The sequence below is a fragment of the Somniosus microcephalus genome, chromosome 1, assembly GCF_052327205.1.
Source record: "Somniosus microcephalus isolate GS21.2 chromosome 1, FLI_Smic_1.0, whole genome shotgun sequence".
Lineage (NCBI taxonomy): Eukaryota > Metazoa > Chordata > Chondrichthyes > Squaliformes > Somniosidae > Somniosus > Somniosus microcephalus.
The window spans coordinates 262,987,195-263,011,993 of NC_140987.1; the positions used below are offsets into that span (position 1 = coordinate 262,987,195).

The 24,799-nt window shown below is 43.2% G+C and overlaps 1 protein-coding gene across 2 annotated transcripts in view; it reads left to right on the top strand.

The window, feature by feature from the left end:
• Window positions 1-1,363: 1,363 nt before the first annotated feature.
• Window positions 1,364-24,799, top strand: part of snx30 (sorting nexin family member 30) — a 69,865-nt gene continuing 46,429 nt past the window's right edge. The window contains exon 1 of one of the 2 annotated variants that reach the window (XM_085993203.1): window positions 1,364-1,589. In XM_085993203.1, the coding sequence (XP_085849329.1) occupies window positions 1,383-1,589 (207 nt within the window). In that variant the 5' untranslated portion in view covers window positions 1,364-1,382. Of the gene's footprint in view, window positions 1,590-4,676; window positions 4,700-24,799 lie in introns of those variants that run through there. The other variant, XM_085993196.1, reaches the window with a different exon arrangement.

The window sequence follows — 24,799 nt, forward strand, 5'->3', positions numbered from 1 at the left end:
AGGTGAGAACCATAGATGTAAATGGGCTTGAAGCTGAGGATGAGCATACAATAGTAAATGCTCTGAATGATCACTTCCTCCAAGTTTTTACAAGGGAATTATCTGCTGCATTTCCCTACATTACACCAATGACTGCACTTCAAAAATACTTCATTGGCTGTAAAGCACTTTGGGAGTTCCTGAGGTCCTGTATAAATGCAAGGTATGAAGGTCATCGAGCTGAAACGTTAACTCTGTTTCTCTCTCCGCAGATGCTGCCTGACCCACTGAGTATCTCCAGCATTTTCTGTTTTATTATATTACATAAATGCAAATCTGTCTGTCTTTCTTTCTGAAAGATTGGTGCTTGATTGGCAGTGTCAGCCGTGGCTCAGTGGGTAGCACTCTTGCCTCTGAGTCAGTGGGTCGTGGGTTCAAGTCCCACTCCAGAGACATGAGCACAAAATCAAGGCTGACTCTCCAGTGCTGCACTGAGGGAGTGCTGCACTGTCGGAGGTGCCGTCTTTCAGATGAGATGTTAAACCGAGGCCCCGTCTGCTCTCTCAGGTGGACGTAAAAGATCCCGTGGCACTATTTCGAAGAGGAGCAGGGGCGTTATCCTGGGTGTCCTAGCCGATGTTTATCCCTCAACCACATCACTATAAAAAACAGATTATCTGGTCATTATCACATTGCTGTTTGTGGGAGCTTACTGTGTGCAATTGGCTGCCTACATTACAGCAGTGACTACACTTCAAAAAGTACTTCATTGGCTATAAAGTGCTTTGGGACATTCCGAGGTCCTGAAAGACGCGATAGAAATGCAAGACGTGAAGAAGGGTCATCAGCCTGAAACGTTAACTCTGTTTCTCTTGCCACAGATGCTGCCTGACCCGCTGCGTATTTCCAGCATGTTCTGTTCCAATATAATAATAATATTACATAAATGCACGTCTGTCTGTCTTTCCTTCTGAAACCTTGGTGCTTGTTTTCTCATCACCCCCTTGCTGAGTGAAAGTGCACGGAAGCGGCATTGATTGACAGCAACAGGTGCCCCTGCAGCGCCACCCGGCGGCGGAGAGCCAGCGTCACACGCCGTGTGCAGAACGATGGAAGCAACAACAAGCGCCCTTTGCTGGTACCGCCCAGAGACAGCGAGAGCGCACCACCTAGTGGCAGGAAGACCGAACATACAAGCAAAGTGGGAGGGTGGGGGAATGAAGACAATCATAGGGAGCAAAACAACGGGAGCGACCAGCAAGAGGCAACAGTGCGGACGCGGCTGAGGCAAACGCGGCTGCAGCGCCCCTCCTGCCGGCGGGGAGGAGGGAGTGCGCGGTGGCGGCGCTGGTGCTGAAGCGCAGACTCGGGGGGGAGGGGCTCGCTCGGTGTTTTTTTTAAAAATGGAGGCGGCAGAGATTCGGGGAGAGGCCAGGATCGCGGTGGCAGCAGCAGGAGGAGAAAGCGGAGAGTCAGCGATCATGAGCGCCGCGCTGTGTAAAACGCTGCCGTCTTCGGGACCCAAGTCCATTCGCGACATCCCGCACCCGCTGTCGGCCGAGGAGCTGTTGTCGCCCGGGCCGGACTCGGCAGCCAGCGGCGGGGACAAGGTGAGGGAGGGAGGGAGCGAGCGGGCGGGCCGGCCCGGTAACCAAGGGTTACCCTGGTGCTGGGAGGGGGAAGGGCTGGGCTGCCCTGCCCTGCCCTGCCCTGCCCACTCACCCTGGGGAGAGTGGGCTGGGCTGCCCTGCCCTGCCCACTCACCCTGGGGAGACACGCGCCCAGTCTGATCCGTCTTAAATAGAGACAGGCTGACTGTAAGAGTTGCTGCAATTACTTTAAAAGAAAGGACGTGCATTTTTATACAACACCTTTTCACCACCTCGGGACCTCCCCTAGCAGCCGATGAAGTACTTTTTTGCCGTTTCCAACTCTTCAGCCTGTTTGCACAGAGGGCTGTTTGTTGTGTAAAGTTACATGGGTTTGTAAATATGTGCTATTCTAGACCAGGGTGCTGTGATGGATGAAGTCTGTTAAATTCTATGATGTGTGTATCTTGCATTAAGTACTTTGAAACTGCCACACCCCTCCCTCCCTGTAAGATGTTCCTTTTAACCTAACCTCTTTGACCAAGCTTTTGACCATCTATCCCAATATCTCCTTGTGTGTCAAATTTTGTCGGATAACGCTCCTGTGTAGTGCCTTGGGATATTTTATTATGTTAAAAGTGCTATATAAATGCAAGTTCTTTACATTGGTCGGTGCTGAGTGTTTATTGCCCTTTTTTAAGAAAAAGGATGAACTAGTTTTTCTTGTATTTGTTGTAATAATTTAATGTAACTATGAAGGGAAGGGAGTGTTAAGGTAAAGCGAAGCATTTTGCGTATCTAGATGTGACTTTTTCTCGGGCTCTCATCCTGTTTCTATGTCTGTTTTCTCATTGTAACTATTCCCATATATTATGTTCCAGGTGTTTACTTCATACACCCTGTCTACCAAAGGTCGACACCATTCCTTTCTGAAAATAACTCTTGTTATTCCGATCAGTTTTTTTTCCTTTCACATTTTATAATTGTATTCATTACTGATCTGTTTACTCCATGGCCTCGCCCCTCCTGATCTCTAACCTCCTCCAGCCCTACAAGCCTCAGAACTTTGCACTCCTCCAGTTTTGGCTTCCTTTGCCCCATCATTGGCGGCTGTGCCTTCAGCCATCTAGGCCCTAAACTCTGGAATCCTCTGCCTCTCTACTCTCTCTACTTTTTAAGACGTTTCTTAAAACCTACCTCTTTGACCAAGCTTTTGGTCACCTGTCCTAGTATCTCTTTAGGTGGCTCGGTGTCAAATTTTATCTGTTAACGCTCCTGTGAAGCGCCTTGGGATGTTTTTATACTATGTTCAAAGTGCCTTCTAGGATGCCATAATGCAGGTTGTCCAAATATTGGGGCTAGTTGATGTGTCTCAAGTGCAGTGTATGATGTTACGACATCTCTGCATCTGTTTTGAAAGCTTTCTTTATCTGTGATCCTGAACTTGTGTGTTGAGACAGCAAAGCAGAGAGCAATGATTTTTTTCCCCCCTCTACTTTGACTTAATCTTTCTTGCCTTTTTTAAAATATACAAATGGACAACACTTTAAATGTGTTGAGCTACTTCCAGACAAATTAGCCAGGCTGGCAAGTTACGTAAGCCACAAAGTGGATGTTGCTACATTACATTTGTTTAATAACATTCCGCACACGCAAGTTAGCCCAGTGAGTAGCTAAGCCATGCCGATCTTGGCTGCCCTGCCCCGCCCCTGGCTTATGCTGAGTTAGCCCAGTGAGTAGCTAAGCCATGCCGATCTTGGCTGCCCTGCCCCGCCCCTGGCTTATGCTGAGTTAGCCCAGTGAGTAGCTAAGCCATGCAGATCTTGGCTGCCCCCCCTGCCCTGCCCTGGTTTATGCTGAGTTAATGTGTCTCAGCTTGGGGGGGAAAAATTGATCAAAGTTCTTGCTTCTGATCACCATACAGTCATTTGCTGGAAGTGGATGTCGGATGACAATTGGATTGGGTTTGGCTACGATATACTCCTGTGGTTGAATATTGCACTGCCATGTTGTCGAGGCTTGTGCATGGAAAATGTCAATTACAGGAGGATGCCTGGTGCTTGTGACAGCTGTACAGCAGCAAGGAGTCAACCGGTTCAGGAGAGGGAAAATTGGTGCAGAGAGAGCGGGGGGGAAACTAAAAACACCGTGGCATGTGGCCAAATGAATGAGACCGGTAGAATTGAACTAGGAAATTCATGGTCCGATGAGGATTTTTATTGTGGGGTTGAGGCCATAGTGGGGAGAAAAAAACTTGTTCACTATATACTTAGCATCAGAAACCACTTTGCATTGGTAATCCTGTTGTGTGCAGTTGATTTTCCAGCTCTTTGACTGCTAGCATATACTCGGGTGACTTGCTGGCTGAATTTCCCTGGTTACCTAAGATGGTGACATGGTTTGTACCAGCACAGTACGAAGGTACACCTCTCCATGTGCTGCTGCAATTGCATTTTTATAAACTCTTTTTTAGATGCTTGTGTTGAGGTTAGTGTCCAAGGCGTGCTGTCTTCTTGGATCGCTCCTTTTTAAAAAAATTTGTTCTAGCATACCCAACCCAATTGGTTCTGCATCCGCCACTCTCACTTGCTGCCTGGGGAACTGGATCATGGAAGTGGATGGGTGGCAGCTGTAGTCTTCTCATCCTGCCCACATACAGAATAATTACTGATGGAGTAGGGGTGCTGGTCTGCATGAAGTTCGTTCTTTGAATTGTAATGTTGGCCGCGAGTTGTAATGTAACCTCTAAGGTGCTGTCCCTTGTTTCACGTTTGCTTTGCAGAAGTGAGTCAACATGATATTCAACCACAGGAGTGTATTACAGCCTAGTGCAGGAGTGATTGTGCAATACTGCTTGTGGGTTGCAATGCTACAGATCATTTTAAAAAATCCCTTCCCCCTGGGTGTGTCTATTGGAAATTGTACGCAAGTACTGGTTTGTGAGTTTTCTGTTTTCTGTCCACCTCCAGTAGCTGGGCAAGGTTCACAAGACAGCAAATGGATAAGTGCTTTACTCCCCTGTTGGCTGGACGCGCCAGTGAAAACCACCTCTGAAGGTGTGTCTTGGAGCCTCCAGAGGCCACAACGGCATCTTGTTTACTATGCTGTGCGGTTGTTGGGAGTGCTGTAAGGTAAATGCTGCATTAATTTACAGAACAGTAATTCTACTGATTTGCAGATGTGGTTCGGGTTGCTGATTGGCCGCACCTCCACAGGTGGTTAGGGTTGTTGATTGACAGTACATGTACTGCAAAAGATAAGTATAAATTAAAGGCACTTTTACCGTTGGCTTTTCTATAGTTGCGGTTGAGAGGCAGCAGTCTGTGCACCACCTCATTGTGTTTATATTGCTAAATCTTGCTCCCGTATCCCAGTGTCAGCATTGTAAGAACATAAGAAATGGGAGCAGGAGGAGGCCACTTGGCCCTTCGAGCCTGCTCCACCATCCAATAAGATCATGGCTGATCATCTACCTCCTCTCCACTTTCCTGCACTATCCCTATATCCCTTGATTCCCTTAATATTCAAAAATCTTATCGAGCTCTGTCTTGAATATACTCAACGACTGAGCCTCCACAGCCCTCTGGGGTAGAGAATTCCAAAGATTCACCACCCTCTGAGTGAAGAAATTTCTCCTCAACTCAGTCCTAAATGGCCGACCCCTTATTCTGAGACTGTGACCCCTGGTTCTAGACTCTCCAGCCAGGGGAAACATCCTCCCTGTGTCTACCCTGTCAGGCCCTGTAAGAGTTTTGTATGTTTCAATGAGATCACCTCTCATTTTTCTATACTCCAGAGAATATAGGCCTAGTCTACTCAATCTCTCCTCATAGGACAATTCCACCCCATCCCAGGAACCAGTCTGGTGAACCTTTGCACTCCCTCTATGTCAAGTACATCCTTCCTTAGGTAAGACCAAAACTATACACAATACTCCAGGTGTGGTCTCGCCTGGGCCCTATATAATTGCAGTAAGACGTCTTTACTCTTATACTCAAATCCTCTTGTAATAAAGGCCAACATACAATTTGTTTTCCTAATTGCCTACTGTAACTGCATGTTAATTTTGTAGATCCAAGTTTAGAAACTACAGAAGTATTAAACAGAAAACATTAAATCTTTTAAGTGCCAGCTGTCTAACTAGAGGAACTTTCATTTAATAGTACAGACTGCACTTGAATCCACATTCCAAGGATGAATGGACAGTATTCTAATGTACTGTGCCACCCAGTCCCCTCTCTCTCTCTCTCTCTCTCTCTCTCTCTCTCTCTCTTTTTCCCCCCCCAAGCTGTACTGTAGTATTTCTCTGTTCAAAATTGGCTCCATGAAATTTCTCTTAAAGATAATGTCCTGGAAATGCTGAGATATATCCTTCCTGTCTCGTGATACATTATAGCAGAGTATGTTCTTCACAATATCCACTAAATGTGGCAAGGTGTGTTGGCTGCAAAGGCATATTTAACAATTAGAAGCAAGTTCCCACACTTTTCTCGCAAGCTGGCATGGGCTGTATGGTTGAACACTGTAGTGTAACTTGGTGTGGACTGAATTCTGGCCCTGAGCACCTGCATTTGATCTGTAAATGCTCTGATCTCATTGCTCCCAATCAAGCAGAGTGAGCGTACCAGTTTAAGACTAGTAGCATATAGCGCAGCATATTGGTCACACTTGAGTGATGTGGATTGATGCCATTTTTCTGACACAGATTCCCTTTTATTGCATCCCCGACTTTAATCGCTCCACCGTTGGCGGCTGTGCCATCAGCTGCCTAGGCCCTAAGCTCTGGAATTCCCTCCCTAAACCCCTCCATCTCCTTTTTTAAGACTCTCCTTAAAACCTACCTCTTTGACCAAGCTTTTGGTCACCTGTCATAATATCTCCTTGTGTGACTTGTTAGTTTTTGTCTGATAATCGCTCCTGTGAATCCCCTTGGGATGCTTTACTATGTGAAAAGAGCTATAGAAATACAAGTTGTTGTTTAAACTGAAAATAAAAAAAACTCTAAATATTTGCAGCATGTGTATCGTGTAGTGTCAGCTGTTTGTAATTTAATTAAACAACTTCAGCTCCCCAGACCCCATTTGTGCATTTTCACTTTAAAATTTTAAAATATTGGCTACAGATAAATTAAATTTCTGCAAAGCACAAAGTAACAAATAGCACTTAAACCACCAATTCTAACAAATTCCTTTGGCACACTTTTAGGTTTAAATGTTCTTCCTGTAGGATGTGGATTTATTTTTCTTTTTAATCTCTGATTAAATACTAAGCAACAAATGCTGGCAATGCAGTGGTGTCGGTGTCTGAATGTAGGCCAATGCTAGTTTTCTTTTTCTGATGTTGAAGTGCCCGCTATGGACTTTTTGTTTCTATTTCAACATCTAATACTGTTCTCCTGTCCGGTGCCATGAGGCAGTACAGTGTGGTCAAGAGTAAAGCAACAGATAATGTATCTGGAAATCCCTGTACACCGTTGGTTCATTAGTGCATTATCGACATGCTTTAGTTAGACCAGTTAATGGTGCTCCAAGTTAATTGACTGACTTGCCGTTTCTCAATCTCACCAACTTCTAGCTATCAAAAAATAAGGATGTGTGTTTTAATACCAAATATTTCAAGGTAATAATGTAATATCATTTTAACTGTTTGAATTTTAGTAGTAATCTTCCAAAATTATTGTATTTGGCAGTGAGATGAAATAGAATGATCCAATGTGTGGTGGGATATAGATTCCATGAGTTGATCATGGCTATGCTGTCAGGTGGTGTATGGGTGGATTTTGGTAGGTGGTAGGGGCAAAAGGAAAGGAGGTTTATTAAATGGTGCAAAATTAATAGTTAAATATGTATAGTTCTGAAATTGCCCTGTGCCCATTGCATTGTTCCTTCTGGTATTCTGCCTTGAATCAGGCTTCACAGCATGCTCTAGTCTTCTGAGCAGTCTGCTTTTAGCCTGTCTAAAGGTGCTTTATGGTCAGATCTTGTCATGTCTTTTCTTGGTGTGTGGGTGGGGTGCAAGATGAAATGTTGCCCATATAGTAGGAAAAACCTCATTTGGGCATGCTATCCAGGCATGTGGTGATTTAACTTTTTTTAGGAAATATTGACAACAGCTTCTGAACGTTTGCCAAATTACATCACTCAATTGGGTACAGTATTTATACAGTTGTTTGGCTTCATATGAAATGTGGGCTTGCTGCTGGAAGGTGACTTTAGTGGAAAGCACAGATAAATCGTATTGGGCAGTAGCCTGATTTGTAGCATTGACCGACCCTAACGTGCTGTTATGTGCCGGGTTTCCCAAGAGAAATCGGCTGAAGTCCTGAATGAGCCATTTCCAGCTTTGTGCTTTATTCCAGGTGTATTATTCTAGCCTGTGGTTAATTCAGTGCAGGAACTGAAAGTCTTCAAAATCTGGGGAATTCCACTGTAGCATTTAATATTTTAAACTGAATTTCACAGAAAAACCTCATACAGTAGGTTGTGGGGGAGGGTGAAGGAAGTCTGTGAAAGTTCCTTTCTATCATTCGATTCATTCATATTTGTCAGGGGGATAAATAATTAACGGAAAACCAAAATCAAGAACCTTCAAGTACTGGATCGCTCAAATTTGTTTATGGTTTTTGGCTGCCATTTTCCTTCCTTCATTCAAATGTAAGGATTGCCGATTTGTAGATCACAAAATAGTGGAGGTATTTAATACCTTGCATTGGTCTTTCATAACGAGAAGGATATCGGAGTTGAATCCGGAAGTAATGGAGAGTAAGATGAGCAATATTATAATGATAGGAACATTTTAGATGATGGGCTACAGGAAGATGAAGTACCCAGGCCTGGCCCAATTCAATCTAGGATCCTGAGGGAGGAAACTGCAGAAGTTGTAGAAGCTATATTTCAGGGCTCTATTCCAAGTATGCTGGAAGATTAGAGTGGCCAATGTAGTGCCCCATTTCTCTTTTTTCGAAATGGAGACGGACATAATCCATGAATTTCAGGCCAGCTAGTTTAACAGCTAATTTGATTCTAATTCACCCTATTTCCTTCTCGGTCATTCCCTGTGTTTATTTAGCTTATCCTTAAATCTCATTGGTTAAGGAGATGGACTGTTGGTCCCACCATTCACTGAGGCCCCAGATCCCCGTTGCCCTCGCCACACCGTTATCAACTTGAACTTGCAGGGCAAAACATTTTTGAGCTGAAGGGTGCAGGAAACATCTAATTAACGGGGCACGGTGTGAGATGCCCTGCTGCAGCAAAACCTGTGCCAATGTTTAATAGGGACCCAACTAGTAGGCAAACTTTACTGATGTGTTACTTAGTTACATTAATGGATCAGACAAGTTTGCTATGAATGGGTACTGATTCGCAATAAGGAAGGGCCAGTGGTAAGGATTGTATGGGGGAGGGAACTGTTTAAATCTGGTCTGTGGTGTGACCAGCTGGCACCCAGCTTGTAAAGTTGATGAATGTAAACATGCTTCAAAGTCTAACTCTTTGAGCATGCATCAAGTTGTTTTGGGTATTTCTTGGACATCCATATTTTTTGCTTTAAAACAAAGGGGGAATGACTTCTAAGTAGTTGGGGGGAGAGAAGAATGTTCTTTCTGCTATTGGAATAGGAATCTAAATGAGGTTTAACATGCCCTAATGTTTCTTCCCTCGTAATCTTTACAGCAAAGCAGTTTCTGTTTTTAATTCCTTGTTGAATACTAAACCTGTTTGTGCTAGCATGCGGAGACTAATCTAGCTGAGCGGAAGTGTAATGTTATTTTATGGCTCTGCCTTTGAAACAAGATTTCACTTGCCCTCGTTATCGTGTTATTTGTGGTTGAAAGGAGATTAACTTGTCCCTTTCTACACAGCCAGGTTAAACAGATTTTTTTGACTAGTGTTCTTGCCTGTTCTATGATTTTGTAAGGATAGCTGGAGCTGCTTTAACATTAGAAGCATGTGTTTTAGGGCTGCAAGGTGCCGTGGGATGCATGTTCCATGTTAAAGGCACTATATGCTGTAGTAGTCCATTAAGGATGGAGTGAGAAACCAGGAAACTACAGACCTTTCAGTTGTGAGGAAGTTAAAACAACTTGCATTTATATAGAGCCTTTAATGTAGTAAAACGTCCCAAGGCACTTCACAATCAAAATTTGACTGAGCCACACAAGGAAATATTAAGATGGGTGAGGTAGGTTTCGAGGAGCGTCTTAAGAGGAGAGAATTGTTAGAAAGGCGGAGAGGTTTAGGGAGAGAATTCCAGAGCTTGGGGCCGAGGCAGCTGAAGGCACGACCGCTGATTGAGCGATTGAAAATCTGGGATGCTCGAGGCCAGAATTGGAGGAGCACAGATCTCTGGGGTGGGGTTGTAGGATGAGAGGAGGTTAGAGATTGTTGGGGGTGGGAAATTGTGGGTTTACTCAAGATTCTTTTTTACTTCCCAAAGAGACTGGGTAGTCTGCCACATCCCAGGCTTGCAAACAAATTCCTAAAATGAGAGAAAATAAAGATGGGCACATGACCAGAGGACTAGTTAGCTGCTCGAGACCTAAAAATGCATACTTTTATAATTCCTATATATGGGAATGCTGTCATGTGTCTTCAGGTTATTTTTCAAGAGGTAAAATTATTATAAGGTATCTGCAGGACTTTGTGTCTAGTTTTTTTTTGTTCATGGGATGTGGGCGTCGCTGGCAAGGCCAGCATTTATTGACTATCCCTAGTTGCCCTTGAGAAGGTGGTGGTGAGCTGCTGCCTTGAACCGCTGCAGTCTGTGGTGAAGGTACTCCCACAGTGCTGTTGGGAAGTGAGTTCCAGGATTTTGACCCAGCGACAATGAAGGACCTGTGATATACTTCCAAGTCAGGATGGTGTGTGACTTGGAGGGGAACTTGGAGGTGGTGGTGTTCCCATGCGCCTGCTGCCCTTGTCCTTCTAGGTGGTAAGCGGTCATGGATTTGAGGTGCTGCTGAAGAAGCCTTGGCGAGTTGCTGCAGTGCATCTTGTAGATGCTACACTCTGCAGCCACGGTACGCCGATGGTGGAGGGAGTGAATGTTTAAGGTGGTGGATGAGGTGCCAATCAAGTGGGCTGCTTTGTCCTGGTTGGTGTTGAGCTTCTTGAGTGTTGTTGGAGCTGCACTCATCCAGGCAAGTGGAGAGTATTCCATCCCACTCCTGACTTGTGCCTTGCAGATGGTGGAAAGGCTTTGGGGAGTCAGGAGGTGAAACACTCGCCACAGAATACCCAGCCTCTGACCTGCTCTTGTCACCACAGTATTTATGTGGCTGTTAAAGGGGCCACGCACCCAAATCTTTGTGCATCTCTGGATGCAACACTTCCATGTGCCTGGGTAATTTGGCTCATTAGAGGCCCCTGACCTGAAGTCTTCAGTACAGTTCAAGAGTACAACAGATAATCAATACAGCATAAGACTGGGGATTGATGGTCTGTTTTGAACAGGATCATGCCATGGCTTGGGCATCTGCCAGGTCCCAAACGATCGAATATGGGAGACTGCCACATGGGGAGTACTGATACGCATTGTCTAAATTTAGGGACTGTCTTTGGCAGATTGGTTCACAGTTGTTGTTTGGGCTTCTATGCAAGGGCCTCTTTAAATTTGTGATACTTTAGTATATGGTAGGGAGGGGTGGGGGCAGGGGAAGGAGACAGGGTGGGATGATGCAAAGCACTGCCCATCCAAGTCTGGTACCATCAGTTGGTTCTCCAATGTGTCTGTAAACTATTGATGATCTACTTTATTACCCATTGTTCATTGCCTGCTTGTTTGGTTTATTTTACAATGTCATCTTAAACTGGGAGCTGGCAGTGGTGCTAAGCATACAGCAGAACCAAGAATTCAGCAGATCTGATTGAATATGTGTGCACTTGCAGTAGCTAATTCTTTTACTATGACTTTCAGTACAATTTTTGTCAGTGTAATTTTGTTCTTGAGTTGGATAAAATCTACAGAATGTTGATTGACTTGTTCAACAGCCTGTTTGTTTACTTCAGTCTCTGGTTCAATAGAGGAGTTGTGCATTTTATATTCAGGATTATTACAAATCTATAAACAGGTGCAGAACATGCTGTTTGATAACTGCCAGAGTCATCTCCCTTTTTCCTGCAATTTGGGGCTGCTGTGCTGTGGGTTTATTAAGCTCTCTACCTGTAATCTTGCAGTCAGTGTTCTAATTTTTTTTTTAGTGTGGTGTCTTTAACTTACCCATTCAAATTTCCGGGCATGCGCGGTTTTCCATTGCAAGGCCTGTGTGGGACCTCCAGACAGCCACACAGCTTAACAGGAACATTGCTCACAATTCTGTTGGATTCCTGAGCCTTTGGATAAAGTATTTTGAACTCTTGCATCCATTCAGTTCCCAGATTCTTTGCCTAATTATTCCAAGTATAAGAAGCATTTTGTAAAACTTAATGCCATAAACTAAGGAATGATCAAAAGCTGCCCACAACTGGACATTTGCTGGTTTTTAAATAAAGTGTCCTGTAATGGAAGTCCCAGTCTAAATTTTTTTTAAAATCGTGCTCTAGCAAACATTGCTGGGAGGTCAGCAGTTGCATAATAAACTGTTGCAAACTTTTCACTTTCTGCACCCATTGTACTGAAGTCTGGTTATCTTGTTTCCTGTGCAGAGCACTTGATAAGACATTTCGGGGGGGGGAAATTTGGTTGGTTTGCGCCTCCAGTTAGCGCCTTAAGAGGGCGCAAAGCAACTAGCGCCCGGTCGCGGCGATGTTTGCACCGCTTGTGAAATTGACCAGACATTTTGCGATGTCGCTAAACACTACTGCCACGATCTCCTGTGCCTGCAGAGCGTGACGTCAGTCGAGCGTATAGCGCCCCGGACCGGATATTGAGTGGCGCCGCCTGCCGCTAGCAACGACGGGTTGAGTGGAGCGTTTTACAGCCGGGAAGGGACTGGGGGAAGCGCTATTTAAAGGCAACCGCTTCCTGCCTTTTTTTGTCAGCGACACTTTTGCACCGTGTATTCTGAGAGCGAGTTCTGGAGATATTCAACACTGTTGAAGAATTTTGGGTACTGAGCAGCACTTTGCAGGTTCATTTTGATTTGATCTTCCTTGTATCGATTTTAGAAGAGACTGTGGGGGCTGCACTCTGAGCTCTTTCCCTGGGCCTCTCCATTGTTTTTTTCCAACAGATTTGATGTACAGGTCTCTCCAGGCCGAGATTCAAGGCTGCAATGAGCAGGGTGTGGATGGAGAGCAAGATCGACCCTGCCCCTTTAAGAACTGACTGGCGCCAGTGTGTCCGTGTTCCATTGCTGACTGACATCACATGAGCTTCGCCAGCGCTCTGAGGTAGCGCCTTGAGAGGTGTGTAGTGCCTGATTTAGCACTCCAAACACCTCCAGGGGCGATAGAAGTCAAGTTTGCAGTTGGAGGTGATAATTAGCGTCAGGCGCTAAACTTTGCGCCCGGCCGATAATCGTGCCACAAACGGGGCGATACTGCATTTCTCCCCCTTGGGCTTCATACTATTGGAAGGATGTTGAGGCAATAGTGAAAGTACAGTGCAGATTCACTAGGATGCTGTCTGGTATTCGGAAATGCAAGGAAAACCTCAAGTGCATTTGTTAGAACAGGAGAGATTATGGAGTGATTTGATAGTGGTATCTAAAATTGTGAAGGGATGGAACAGGGTAGTTAAAAACGGACAGTCTTTTCAATGTTTTTAAAGGGCCTAGAATGAGAGGACATAGATTTAATAAATTTGAAAATTAGGACAGAACAAGTGAATTTGCGCAGGGTTGTGAGGCTGTGGAATGCACTACTGGAGTTTGTGATTGAAGCAGAGACCATGTTAACGTTTAAGAATAGATTAGATAGGTGGTTGAAGGAAAGTTTTGGGGGGGCAGTGTAAAGAAATATGGAAACAGGTATGGGTACATGCGATTTAGATGACTGTGCATCCATGATTTTCTTTGCTGCACCATTGGTGCCAATGCCTTCAGCTGCCTAAGCTCTGGAATTCCTATTCTAAACCTCTTTACCCCCTTTGTGACGCTCCTTAAAACCTACCTCCTTTGACAGTTTTTGGTCATCTGCCCTAATATCTCGGTGTGGCTCGGTGTCACATTTTGTCTGATAACGCTCCTGTGATGCGCCTTGGGAGGTTTTACTAGGTTAAAGGCACTATATAAATGCAAGTTGTTGCTCGTGTCGAGGACAAACCTCAAACTGGATTAATTGTGTTGGACAGTTTGTTTCTGTGTTGTCATTTCTAATGTAAATGAGCAGTCAGCCCACTAACTCACCTCATTATTCATGTGCATGTATAGGAACTGCTCTTTGTCGCCTTGGTATGAAGGTTCAGCTGAATTTTGCATGTACTTGTTCGGATGAGTTACTGTGGCAGTCAATGTCTGCTCCCACCCCTGCATAACGGTCCTTTTTATGGGGGCTGCGCGGCCCAGTCACAATTTCGTTCATGTGCAAAATTTAACATTGAAAAGCCGGTCCCCAGCTGCACGGGACTGGCAGAGATCCCTGTGGCGGTGCAGCTTTTTAATAAGAGGGGGTAACATTTTACATTGCTTCCCATTTTGTTTGAGTTGCTGTGTAACTTTCCTGGCTGAAAATGGGTGCATGATTGGTGAGCTCGTCAAACTGCCAAAGTAAAAAATCATAACTTTTACATCCTACACCTTTTTCATTAACTGCATCCATTTTACATATTTGGTTGTCTTGGTGTCCAAAAATTGAGGGGCTTAAGGGAATCGAGGGCTATAGGGATAGAAGATCAGCCATGATTTTGTTGAATGGTGGAGCAGGCTGAAGGGGATGTATATCCTACTCCTGCTCCTATTTCTTATGTTCTTTAATTAGTGTCCAAGTTTTGCCTTTATGGACTGCGTTGGTGTGTACCATGGAACTTCAGTGACACAAATCAATGTTCCCATTAACTTCCATACATCTCCAGTTGTTGCCCTCAACTGATCTTGGTATTCTAGGATTTTATTCCACCCAGTAAGGCAATAGTACCAAGAGCAGCCCTTTTGTGTGACCTCCACATCCGCAAAAGTCAAAGGGACAAACCAGCAAATAAGGAATACAAGTGCAAATAGGACTGAGTTGCCTGGGCTTTGGGGTGGATACAGGGACTGCAGCTTGGACCTTAAAGCTGCTGATAGAGCACTCAACAGTGGGAAATGAAACCTGCAGCCAAGGAATGTCTAGTGGAGTAATTTTACAATATTCTTGTGTGGGAGGTGGTGAAGGGGGCTGGATGTGGGTGGGGGGGGGGCTGTCTCTGGGCAGTTCTGCTCCTGGTAGATTCATTAGAACCAGAGTAGTGGACATGGTTTGGAAATCTCACTTTGCAACTGACTCTGTCTGTCTTGCCTTGTCCATGGATTTAGAATCTACAATACCTTTAATGACAACAGTCCTTGACTTTTGGTATTTATAGGATTTAATATCCCTATTTTTGATATTTGAAGGTTTAAAAATTTGAAATATTACCCAGTAATTCATGTTTGAATGTATTGCTTGAAAGCATGGTGGAAGCAGATTCAATAGTACCTATCAAAAGGAAATTGGATAAATAGTTGGAGTGAAAATTGCAGGGCTATGGGGAAAGAGCAGGGGGAATGGGACTAATTAGATAGCTCTTTCAAAGAGCTGGCACAGGCAATCATGCTATGATTCTATATGCTGTTGGAGGTAGGGAGAAAAGTTTTTAAACTTTTTTGTTGTTGAAAATTTCATACTAAAATGCAACTTAAGCAGATAAGTGAGTTGCAGGAAGAGAGGCAGCAGATTGAGGATACAGTACAGTGACTGGGTTCAGTGACCAAAAGGAATGGAAAAGCCAGCATGAGAAGAAAAGACCAACTGCCTTTTGAATGACAATACTAGAAATAAAAATATTTAAATTGCTTGAGGGTGTTCTGAGATGCAATCCACATGTGTTGCACATTGAAAGAAATGCCCTATATCTAATATCCAAGATCTCAATTTGGTGTTTTTGATCAAATTGCGATATGAGTGCCCAAAATTATGATTTGTGCAATGTAATGCTGGGAGTTGCAGGACTGGATTAGTTCTGTGACTCCGCTGTTGATTGTGGAAGGTGTGCAAGAGTGGATCAAAGTAATCCCATATATTTTTCCTCTTCCTGAACCTAAGGCCTTGAGATAACGATTAGTCTTTGGTCTGAATGTGGACATGATGCCATGGCTCAGGATGGACATTTTACAGAATGATCAATTAAGTGCAAGCCCATACCCTATCAATTTGTGACACTGGGACTTCAATATATGATTCCTAAAGTTATCAATACTGAGTGACCTGGTCATAAGGGAGCATCACAGTAATAAGGTATCTAATTAAAAAGAATGTGAAGTCACCTGTGTACACTGCAATCCTAATACTTTCTCTTACACACCTGAACTGTGTACAGTATGGTATCCTTGCCCAAGGAGGGATATACTTTGCTTGAAGGGAGTGCAATGAAGGTTCACCAGACTGGTTCCTGGGATGGGTGGGGGTAGTGGGGGGGGGAGATTTGTCCTATGAGGAGATACTGAGCAGACTAGGCCTTTATTCCTTGGAATTTAGAAGAATGAGGTGATTCCATTGAAACATATAAAATTCTTAACAGGGTAGATGCTGGGAGGCTGTTTCCCCTGGCTGGGGAGTTGAGAGCTAGGGGGTCACAGTCTCCGAATAAGGGGTTGGCCATTTAGGACTGAGATGAGAAATTTATTCACTCAAAAGGTTCTTTGGAATTCTCTACCCCAGAGGGCTGTGGATGCTCAGTTGTTGAGTATATTGAAGGCAGAGATCGATCGACTTTTGATATTCAGGGAATCAAGGGGTATGGGGATAGTGTGGGAAGATGGAGTTGAGCTAAAAGATCAGCCATGATCATCTTGAGTGGTGGAGCAGGCTCGACGGGCCAAATGGCCTACTCCTGCTCCTATTTCTTATGCCTCTTTGTAACAAAGCTAACTCCTTGGTATAAAGCAGAAAGCTGTGGAAGCTACATCATTAAATAAATTTAAAACAGAAATAGATAGTTTCCTAGAAGTAAAGGGAATAAAGGGTTACGGGGAGCGGGCAGGAAATTGGACATGAGTCTGTGTTCGGAATGGTGATGGCCCTGTGGGTAGTGGAGCGGGCCCAGGGGCCGTGTAGTCTTGTTCTGCTCCTACTGTGTTCTAATTCTGTTAGATTTCAGGAGATGGTTTTATTCCTGTTCCTGGCTGGGGTGGAGATCGCCTTTACAGAAGGTAAGTACTGTAGAAAATATAGGGACAGAGTGATCTCCTGGAAGAATTTCGATCGCCTAGATGGGTCGGAGAGGAATTTCCCAGATTTTTTTCTCCCAAATTGGCCATTGGGTCTTTATCTGGTTTTTCGCCTCTCCCGGGAGATCACATGGGTTCGGGTGGATGCAGAGTGATAGAAGATTTGAGGTTAGGATCAGATCAGCCATGATCTTATTGAATGGTGGAGCAGGCTCGAGGGGCCGATTGGCCTACTCCTGCTCCTATTTCTTATGTTCTTATGTAAAGCGGCTACTTAAGTAGGCCTAACATGCCTAATGTGAGCTATCCACTTCCAGTAAAGTGTCAAGTGATTGACTGCCTTGGTAATCTGGAATTAAAGATTTGTGCTGTCTACTGAACATGGGTGTGATTACATAGCAGTTGGGTGAAACCAGACACCCACTTATTCACTTTGCACCTACTATAGGGAAAACTCAATTGGAAAACTACATAGACCTGATGTACAATAGCAAATATCTGAATTAGAGCCTATTGGGAGAGCAAACTGGTTCCAGTTTTGCAAGGTATCTACTGAAGAGAGAATCCATTCTTTGCCTACAAGTGCTGTATAAACTATTGCTATCTATAATCCACCTTTTTCATATTTGTGCAAATAACTTTCTCTAATATTTGGGCATGTTTTATAGATTTCCTTTTATAGACTATTTGATGCTCCTGATCCAGTTTGCTATAACCTTATGGTAAACTTGCTAAGCTAATTACAGCATGCCTTTTGAGGCTTGCTCAGTAAGTGCATTTATGCTGTTTGAACCAGATAGCAAATGTTTTGTTTATACTTTGGCTGCCAACTGTGTGCCAGTTTGGAATTTACAACAGATTTGTGTACAAATGGCTAACCGAAATGTTGAAAATCTTCTATCCAAAGTCCTATACAGGTCAACTATCCCTTATCCGCAATTCCAAAAATCGAAAAGCTCTGAAAACCGAAAGTTTTTTCGTGGAGCGTCTCTCGGTATCTCCAGTGTAAAAGCTTGAGCAGCTTGCACGGGAGTTTGCAGATTACTGCGTGGCCGTGTGCAACTTTGAGGAAACATTGCTGTTAACTATTTCTTAATAGTAATCTGGTTACCTAGCCAGGTTTGCATCTGGTTACCTAGCCAGGTTTGCATCCATCACCTAGTGGTGTAGTTGTAGGGTAAACCCGACGGCTGCCTCTTGTCCATTTATAAGCATTATTATCTGTTCTGAAATCCGAAAAACATCTGGCCCCAAGGGTTTCGGATAAGGGATAGTGCACCTGTATTACATTTTGTCCTAGGTATGGCAGCATAAAACTTTCCACTTCCCCCCACAATAGTCCCCTTGACCTCTAACTGGGGTTGTGCTGGTTTTTGTCTCGGGGACTAGGTTGAATTGCTCACGCTCATTGCTTGTAGGGTTTTTTATCAAACTTTTTCATTCAGTGATCTTCCCCTGGAACTACTGAAATCATCTATCATCAAGGATGGCATCTGACAGTGCAGTACTTTTTTTTTAAGTAATTAAAACCAACAGGGTTGTAAGATGCAGGAACTAGATGCCAAAACTGATTTTGACTCGTCAGTCGTGGCTCAGTGGGTAGCACTCTTGTCTGAGTCAGAAGGTCGTGGGTTCTGGGTTCAAGTCCCACTCCAAAGATTTGTGTACAAAAATCTAGGCTGATGCTCTAGTGGAGTGCTGCACTGTTAGAGGTGCTGTCTTTCGGATGAGATGTTAAACAGGTGGAAGTAAAAGATCCCATGACGCTGTTTCAAAGATGAGCAGGGGAAGTTATCCCCGGTGTCCTGGCCAATATTTATCCCTCAATCAGCATCACTAAAACAGATTATCTGGTCATTATCACTTTGCTGTTGGTGGGAGCTTGCTGTGTGCAAATTGGCTGCCACGTTTCCTACATTACAACAGTGACTACACTTCAAAAGTACTTCACTTGACTGTATAGTGCTTTGGGATGTCCAGAGGTTGTGAAAGGTGCTATATAAATGCAAGTTTAAAAAAAAATTGTTTACCTTGGATGGCCACCTGTCTGCTTCTGAACCATGTGGCTCAATTTCAACAGTGGCTCTCCAGTCGGTTTGAAAAGTAGGCAGAAAGCTTCCTGATTTCTAATGGTGGAATTAAAAAAAAAAAAAAAAAAAAAAAAAAAAAAAAAAAAAAAAAAAAATTGCTGTCCACATTCACAAAGCTAATTGGATTGGGCAAAAAAGTGACACTCTTCTGTAACTTTTAATTACACCACAGTAGTTTACTCCTGATACCTGATTCATTGACCATTATTAGTATAATATTATCAACCCTTTTTATGTTGGATTGACCTGATGGCATCTATGATCTGACCATGCCAATCTCCATCTCTCTTTCTGCCTGAGAAACTAGCAATTTTCTGTAAGTTGCTTGCATTTCCAAAGAGGTTTGTTTAAGAAAGGCTAAGGTATGAACAATGTATGCCCGAGGCTAAGGTATGAACAATGTATGCCCGGGAAAGATGGAGCTATTGGGAGGGAAGGCAGGACGACAATCACTGTGTATTTAAGCTTTTATTTTATATTCCAGCTACAAGTTGGAAATAGTTGTATTTACAGTTAATGCTGAGATTTGTTGCTTTATTAAGAATGAAACTCTTCAAAATATCTTGTATTAAATGAGCAAGCAAAGTAATTAGCTGTTAACTGGAGAAACTTTAAGGAAACAAATTTTGATACTTGTTTGAGGATGAATAAAACTTGGTGTATTCCATCAATGCAGCAGTGGGATCTAACTGGAATGTATGGGATGGAGCTATAGGAAAGCTTATTTCGTGAGGAACGGTTACTTTCCTTCCCTCAGTAACAATCTGATGGTGGACTTAATTGTTGCCTGATGGATAGACAAGAAATAGGATTTTTATTTTGTCATTGTAAATGGAAATGCAATGTTCAGTTGTACAAATCCTTTGCGGCCGATGTAAGCTCTGGCCATAACTTAGTTTTGGCATTGCTAAAGTTGAGAATGAGCTGCTGGAAAAGCAATTAAAATTTAAAAAAAAAAAACTAGGATCTAGACAAATATTAAAAGAAAACGATCAGAAACCAGTACAAAGGTGTTGCAAAAATATCATTGTTGCAATAACTGAAGAAATGGTTGTAGAACAGATGTGGAAAATTAAGTATTGGGTCTTAAACAACACAAACATAAATGGATAATGGAAGAAGTCTTGGAGTTGAGTGATAAACAAAGAAAGCATAAGATGAGCATAAAAACAGATCCTAATATGAGGACTGAATACAACAGGTTAACTAGAGAAATGAAGCTGAAAGCCAAGAGAAACCAGAACAACTAGATAAACAACCAGTGCAAAGAAGCAGAAGATTATGCCAAAAGGATCAAAACACAGGAGCTGTATCAGAAGGTAAGAGAACTAAATGAATCTTGCAAACTTAAAATGGCTACAGTGAAAGACCAAAATGGTCACGTAATTGAGGACTAACAGCTGAGGAGCAAGTTGGGGAAAGAATATTTTGACGATTTATACAATGTGGAAGAATCTGTTCTGTCCTGTACAAATGGAGGGGAGTTGATGATGGATTTTTTTTTGGAAGACATAGTGGAAGATTTCTAATTAGTTTGGAAAAAGAACAAGAATCCTGGTATCAATAATATAACTGCAAAGTTGTTGTAGGTGGGTGAGGAGCAGGCTGTAGAAATGATGCAAAGGCTGTTTAACAAAATTCGTGAAGAGCAAGTAGCTAAAGAAAGAGGAAAAGTGATGCCACTAGACCAGCGCAAGTGCAGCATTTAGAGGATTCAGCTTAGAGTTTACCCAGAAAAGTATTTACTAAGATGCTGCAGAGGAGAATGAAAAGTGGTACTGCACAAAGAACAAACTGGTTAAAGACCAGGATGTAGTACAGTAGATCAACAGTTTGTGATGTGACAGATTTTGGGCAAATTTAGAGAACACCAGGCCTTCTGTATAGTGAGAAGGGATATGGCATGTCTTGAGGATGTGTGGTATTTCTGCAAAACTTGTCAGACTGATGGAAAAACATCTATAACGCCCCTGAGTGCTGTTAGTGGACAGGAAACTTGACTGTTTTAGATCAACAGTAGTTGGAGTGAGACAAGGATGCACACTGCCTGATTTTATTTAATTTTGTACTGGAAGCAGTAATGAATCTTGCAGTAAAAGATGGTATTGACAGGTGCAAGAATTTAAACCATCTTCAATTTGCTGATGACATTAACATTTTATTGCAACATCTATAACAGATTTGCAGAGATTAACTGATGTGGTGAACATGTAGAGTAGAAAATTTGGATTACATGAAGATAAAGACAAAGGTCATGCAGTTTGGGAAGCATCATGAAGATATGCACATTATAGCTGGCAGGGATGCAGTTTAACAGGTAGAAAAGTTTTTGTACACCGTGGTGGATTAGTGTCTGAGAATGGGAGTTGTGAAGACTACATCAAAAGGATTACTCCTGCTTTTGGAGGATTAAGCAGGATATGGAAGGCTAAAGATATTTTTGTAAAAACTAAAGTCCCAGTTATCCCCATATTATACAGGTGAATGTTGGAGAATGAGAGAAGTTGATGAGCAATAGATACAAACAGCAGAACTGAGTTGGTTGAGAGAAATGCTAGGAGTATGCAGGATGCAAAGAATCGAGAATAGTATAATAAGAACCAACGCTTATACAGAAGTTCCAAGATCGACGACTGCGATGGTTTGGGACACGTTTCAAGAATGGAACCAGCTAGAATGCATTTCATGACCCTGCACACAGGTACATGGAACAAGAAGACGATGGAAGTGCTGGATAGACTATGTTAAGGATACAGGTGACTGAAGCAGCCAGACTAGTTCAGAATCTACAACAATGAAGTGAATTCATTCGGCCCCATCGTCACTGCTGAGCTGACAAGACGGGAATTTAGAAGTAGTTGTATGCCATCGTGTGGAGTGTGATCTTGAGATCAGCTGGACTGGTGCCAGTCAATAACTGGAGACAGGACATTTTGTTTTTTTTTGTTTTTTACCAATTGTTTGTGTTGGGTTGGTTCTGTGTTCCCACTTCAGAATGTTTTTTAATCCAATCTCTGATGTACCTAGTATCGCAGCCTCTGTTTGTGTGGCGATCCAGATGTTTCCTTCCCAACAGATTTTCTGCACAGTTCAAGTGTGCTTCCTAGCAAAACATTGCGTTTTGAGGTACAGGTGTCCAAGTTGCACTACAATTTTGCCCAGTGGCCAAAAAAAAACGTACTTGATTTTTCTCTTTCTTTGCAACTTTTCTCCCCCTTATTTAAAAAAAAAAAACCAAACTAACTCCTGCTGGCAGCCATGAGCACTGGCAATCATCCCATATCATGCTTGTGTGGGTTTTCTTCATTTGTGAACTTGAATTGCTGCATGCATTATGCCATTTCACCACCTTTCCCCCCCCACCCACCCCAAATAGATAAATGGGCGGGGGCGTTCCACATCTACCCATGCGGCTGCAGGGCATTCTGGAGGGGGAGGGTGAACAACCAGTTGTCGTGGTGCATATAGGTACCAACGATATAGGTAAAAAACAGGGTGAGGTCCTAAAAAGCTGCATATAGGGAGTTGGGAGGTAAATTTAAAAAAAATAGGACCTCAAGGGTAGTAATCTCAGGATTGCTACCAGTGCCACATGCTAGTCAGGGTAGAAATAGAAGGCTATTTCAGAGGAATGGTGCAAGGGGGAGGGATTCAAATGCCTGGGACATTGGAACCAGTTCTGGGGGAGGTGGGACCAGTACAAACTGGACGGTTTGCACCTGGGTGGGACCGGGACTGATGTCCTAGGGGGAGTGTTTGCTAGCCCTGTTGGGGGGGGTTTAAACTAAAATGGCAGGGGATTGGGAACCTGTGCAGGGAGACAGAGGAAAAGGAAGCAAGGATAGAAACAAAAGACAGGAAGGAGAAAAGCAAAAGTGGAAGGCAGAGAAATCGAGGTGTAAATCAAACAGGGCTACAGTAAATAATACTAAAAGGAGTAAGTGTTAAGATACAGTCTTCAGGCTTTCTTTTTTTAACGTGAGGAGCATTCGTAATAAGGTGGATGAATTCGCTGCGCAAATAGATGTAAAAGGATATGATGTAATTGGAATTACGGAGACATGGCTCCAGGCTGACCAAGTCTAGGAATTCAACATCCAGGGGTATTCAATATTCAGGAAGGACAGGCAAAAAGGAAAAGGAGGCGGGGTAGCATTGCTGGTTAAAGAGGAGATTAACGCAATAGTAAGGAATGATATTGGCTCTGATAATGTGGAATCTGTATGGGTAGCACTGAGAAATACCATGGGGCAGAAAACATTAGTAGGAGTTGTATACAGACCCCCAAACAGTAATGCTGAAGTTGGGGATGGCATTAAACAGGAAATTAGAGACGCGTGTAATAAGGGCACAGCAGTTATCATGGGTGACTTTAATCTACAAATAGATTGGACTAACCAAATTAGTAACAATACTGTGGAGGAGGAATTCCTGGAGTGTATACGGGATGGTTTCCTGGACCAATATGTCGAGGAACCAACGAGAGATCAGGCCACCTTAGACTGGATATTATGTAATGAGAGAGGATTAATTAGCAATGTTGTTGTGCAAGGCCCCTTGTGAAAGAGTGATCATAATATGATAGAATTCTTCATCATTTAAGATGGAGTGTGAAGTAGTTGAGTCAGACTAGGGTTCTGAATTTAAATAAAGGAAACTACGATGGTATGAGGCGTGAGTTGGCTAGGATGGATTGGGGAACGTTACTTAAAGGGCTGATGGTGGATAGGCAATGGCAAACATTTAAAGATCGCATGGATGAACTACAGAATTTGTTCATCCTGTTTGGCATAAAAATAAAACAAAGGTGGCTAATGAGGGAAATTAGGGATAGCATAAGATCCAAGGAGAGGACATATAAATTGAACAGAAAAAGCAGTAAACCTGAGGATTGGGAGCAGTTTAGGATTCAGCAAAGGAGGACAAAGGGATTAATTAAGAGGGGGGAAATAGTGAGAGTAAGCTTTCAGGGAACATAAAAACTGACTGTAAAAGCTTCTATAGATATGTGAAGAGAAAAAAATTGGTGAAGTCAAGTGTAGGTCCCTTGCAGTCAGAATCAGGGGAATTTATAATGGGGGAACAAAGAAATGGCAGACCAATTAAATACATACTTTGGTTCTGTCTTCACAAAGGAGGACACAAATGACCTTCCAGAGATGTCAGGGAACTTAGGGTCTAATGAGGGAGGAATTGAATGAAATCAGTATTTGTAGGGAAATGGTGTTGGGGAAATTGTCTGGATTGGAGGCCGATAAATCCCCAGGGCCTGATAATCTACATCCTAGGGCACTTAAGGAAGTGGCCCTAGAAATAGTAGATGCATTGCTGGTCATCTTCCCAAATTCTATAGACTCTGGAACAGTTCCCATGGATTGGAGGGTAGCTAATGTAACCCCACTATTTAAAAAAGGTGGTAGAGAGAAAACGGGGAATTAGACTGGTAAGCCTGACATCGGTAGTGGGGAAAATGCTAGAGTCCATTATAAAAGATGTAATAGCAGAGCACTTGGAAAACAGTGACAGGATCGGACAAAGTCAGCATGGATTTACAAAAAGTAAATCGTGCTTGACTAATCTACTGGAATTTTTTGAGGATGTAACTGGTAGAATAGATAAGGGAGAACCAGTGGATGTGGTGTATTTGGACTTTCAGAAGGCTTTCGATAAGGTCCCGCATAAGAGATTAGCGTGTAAAGTTAAAGCACATGGGATTGGGGGTAAGGTACTGACTTGGATAGAGAACTGGTTGGCAGACAGGAAGCAGAGTTGGAATAAACGGGTCTTTTTCCGAGTGGCAGGCAGTGACTAGTGGGGTACCGCAGGGATCGGTGCTAGGACCCCAGCTATTCACAATA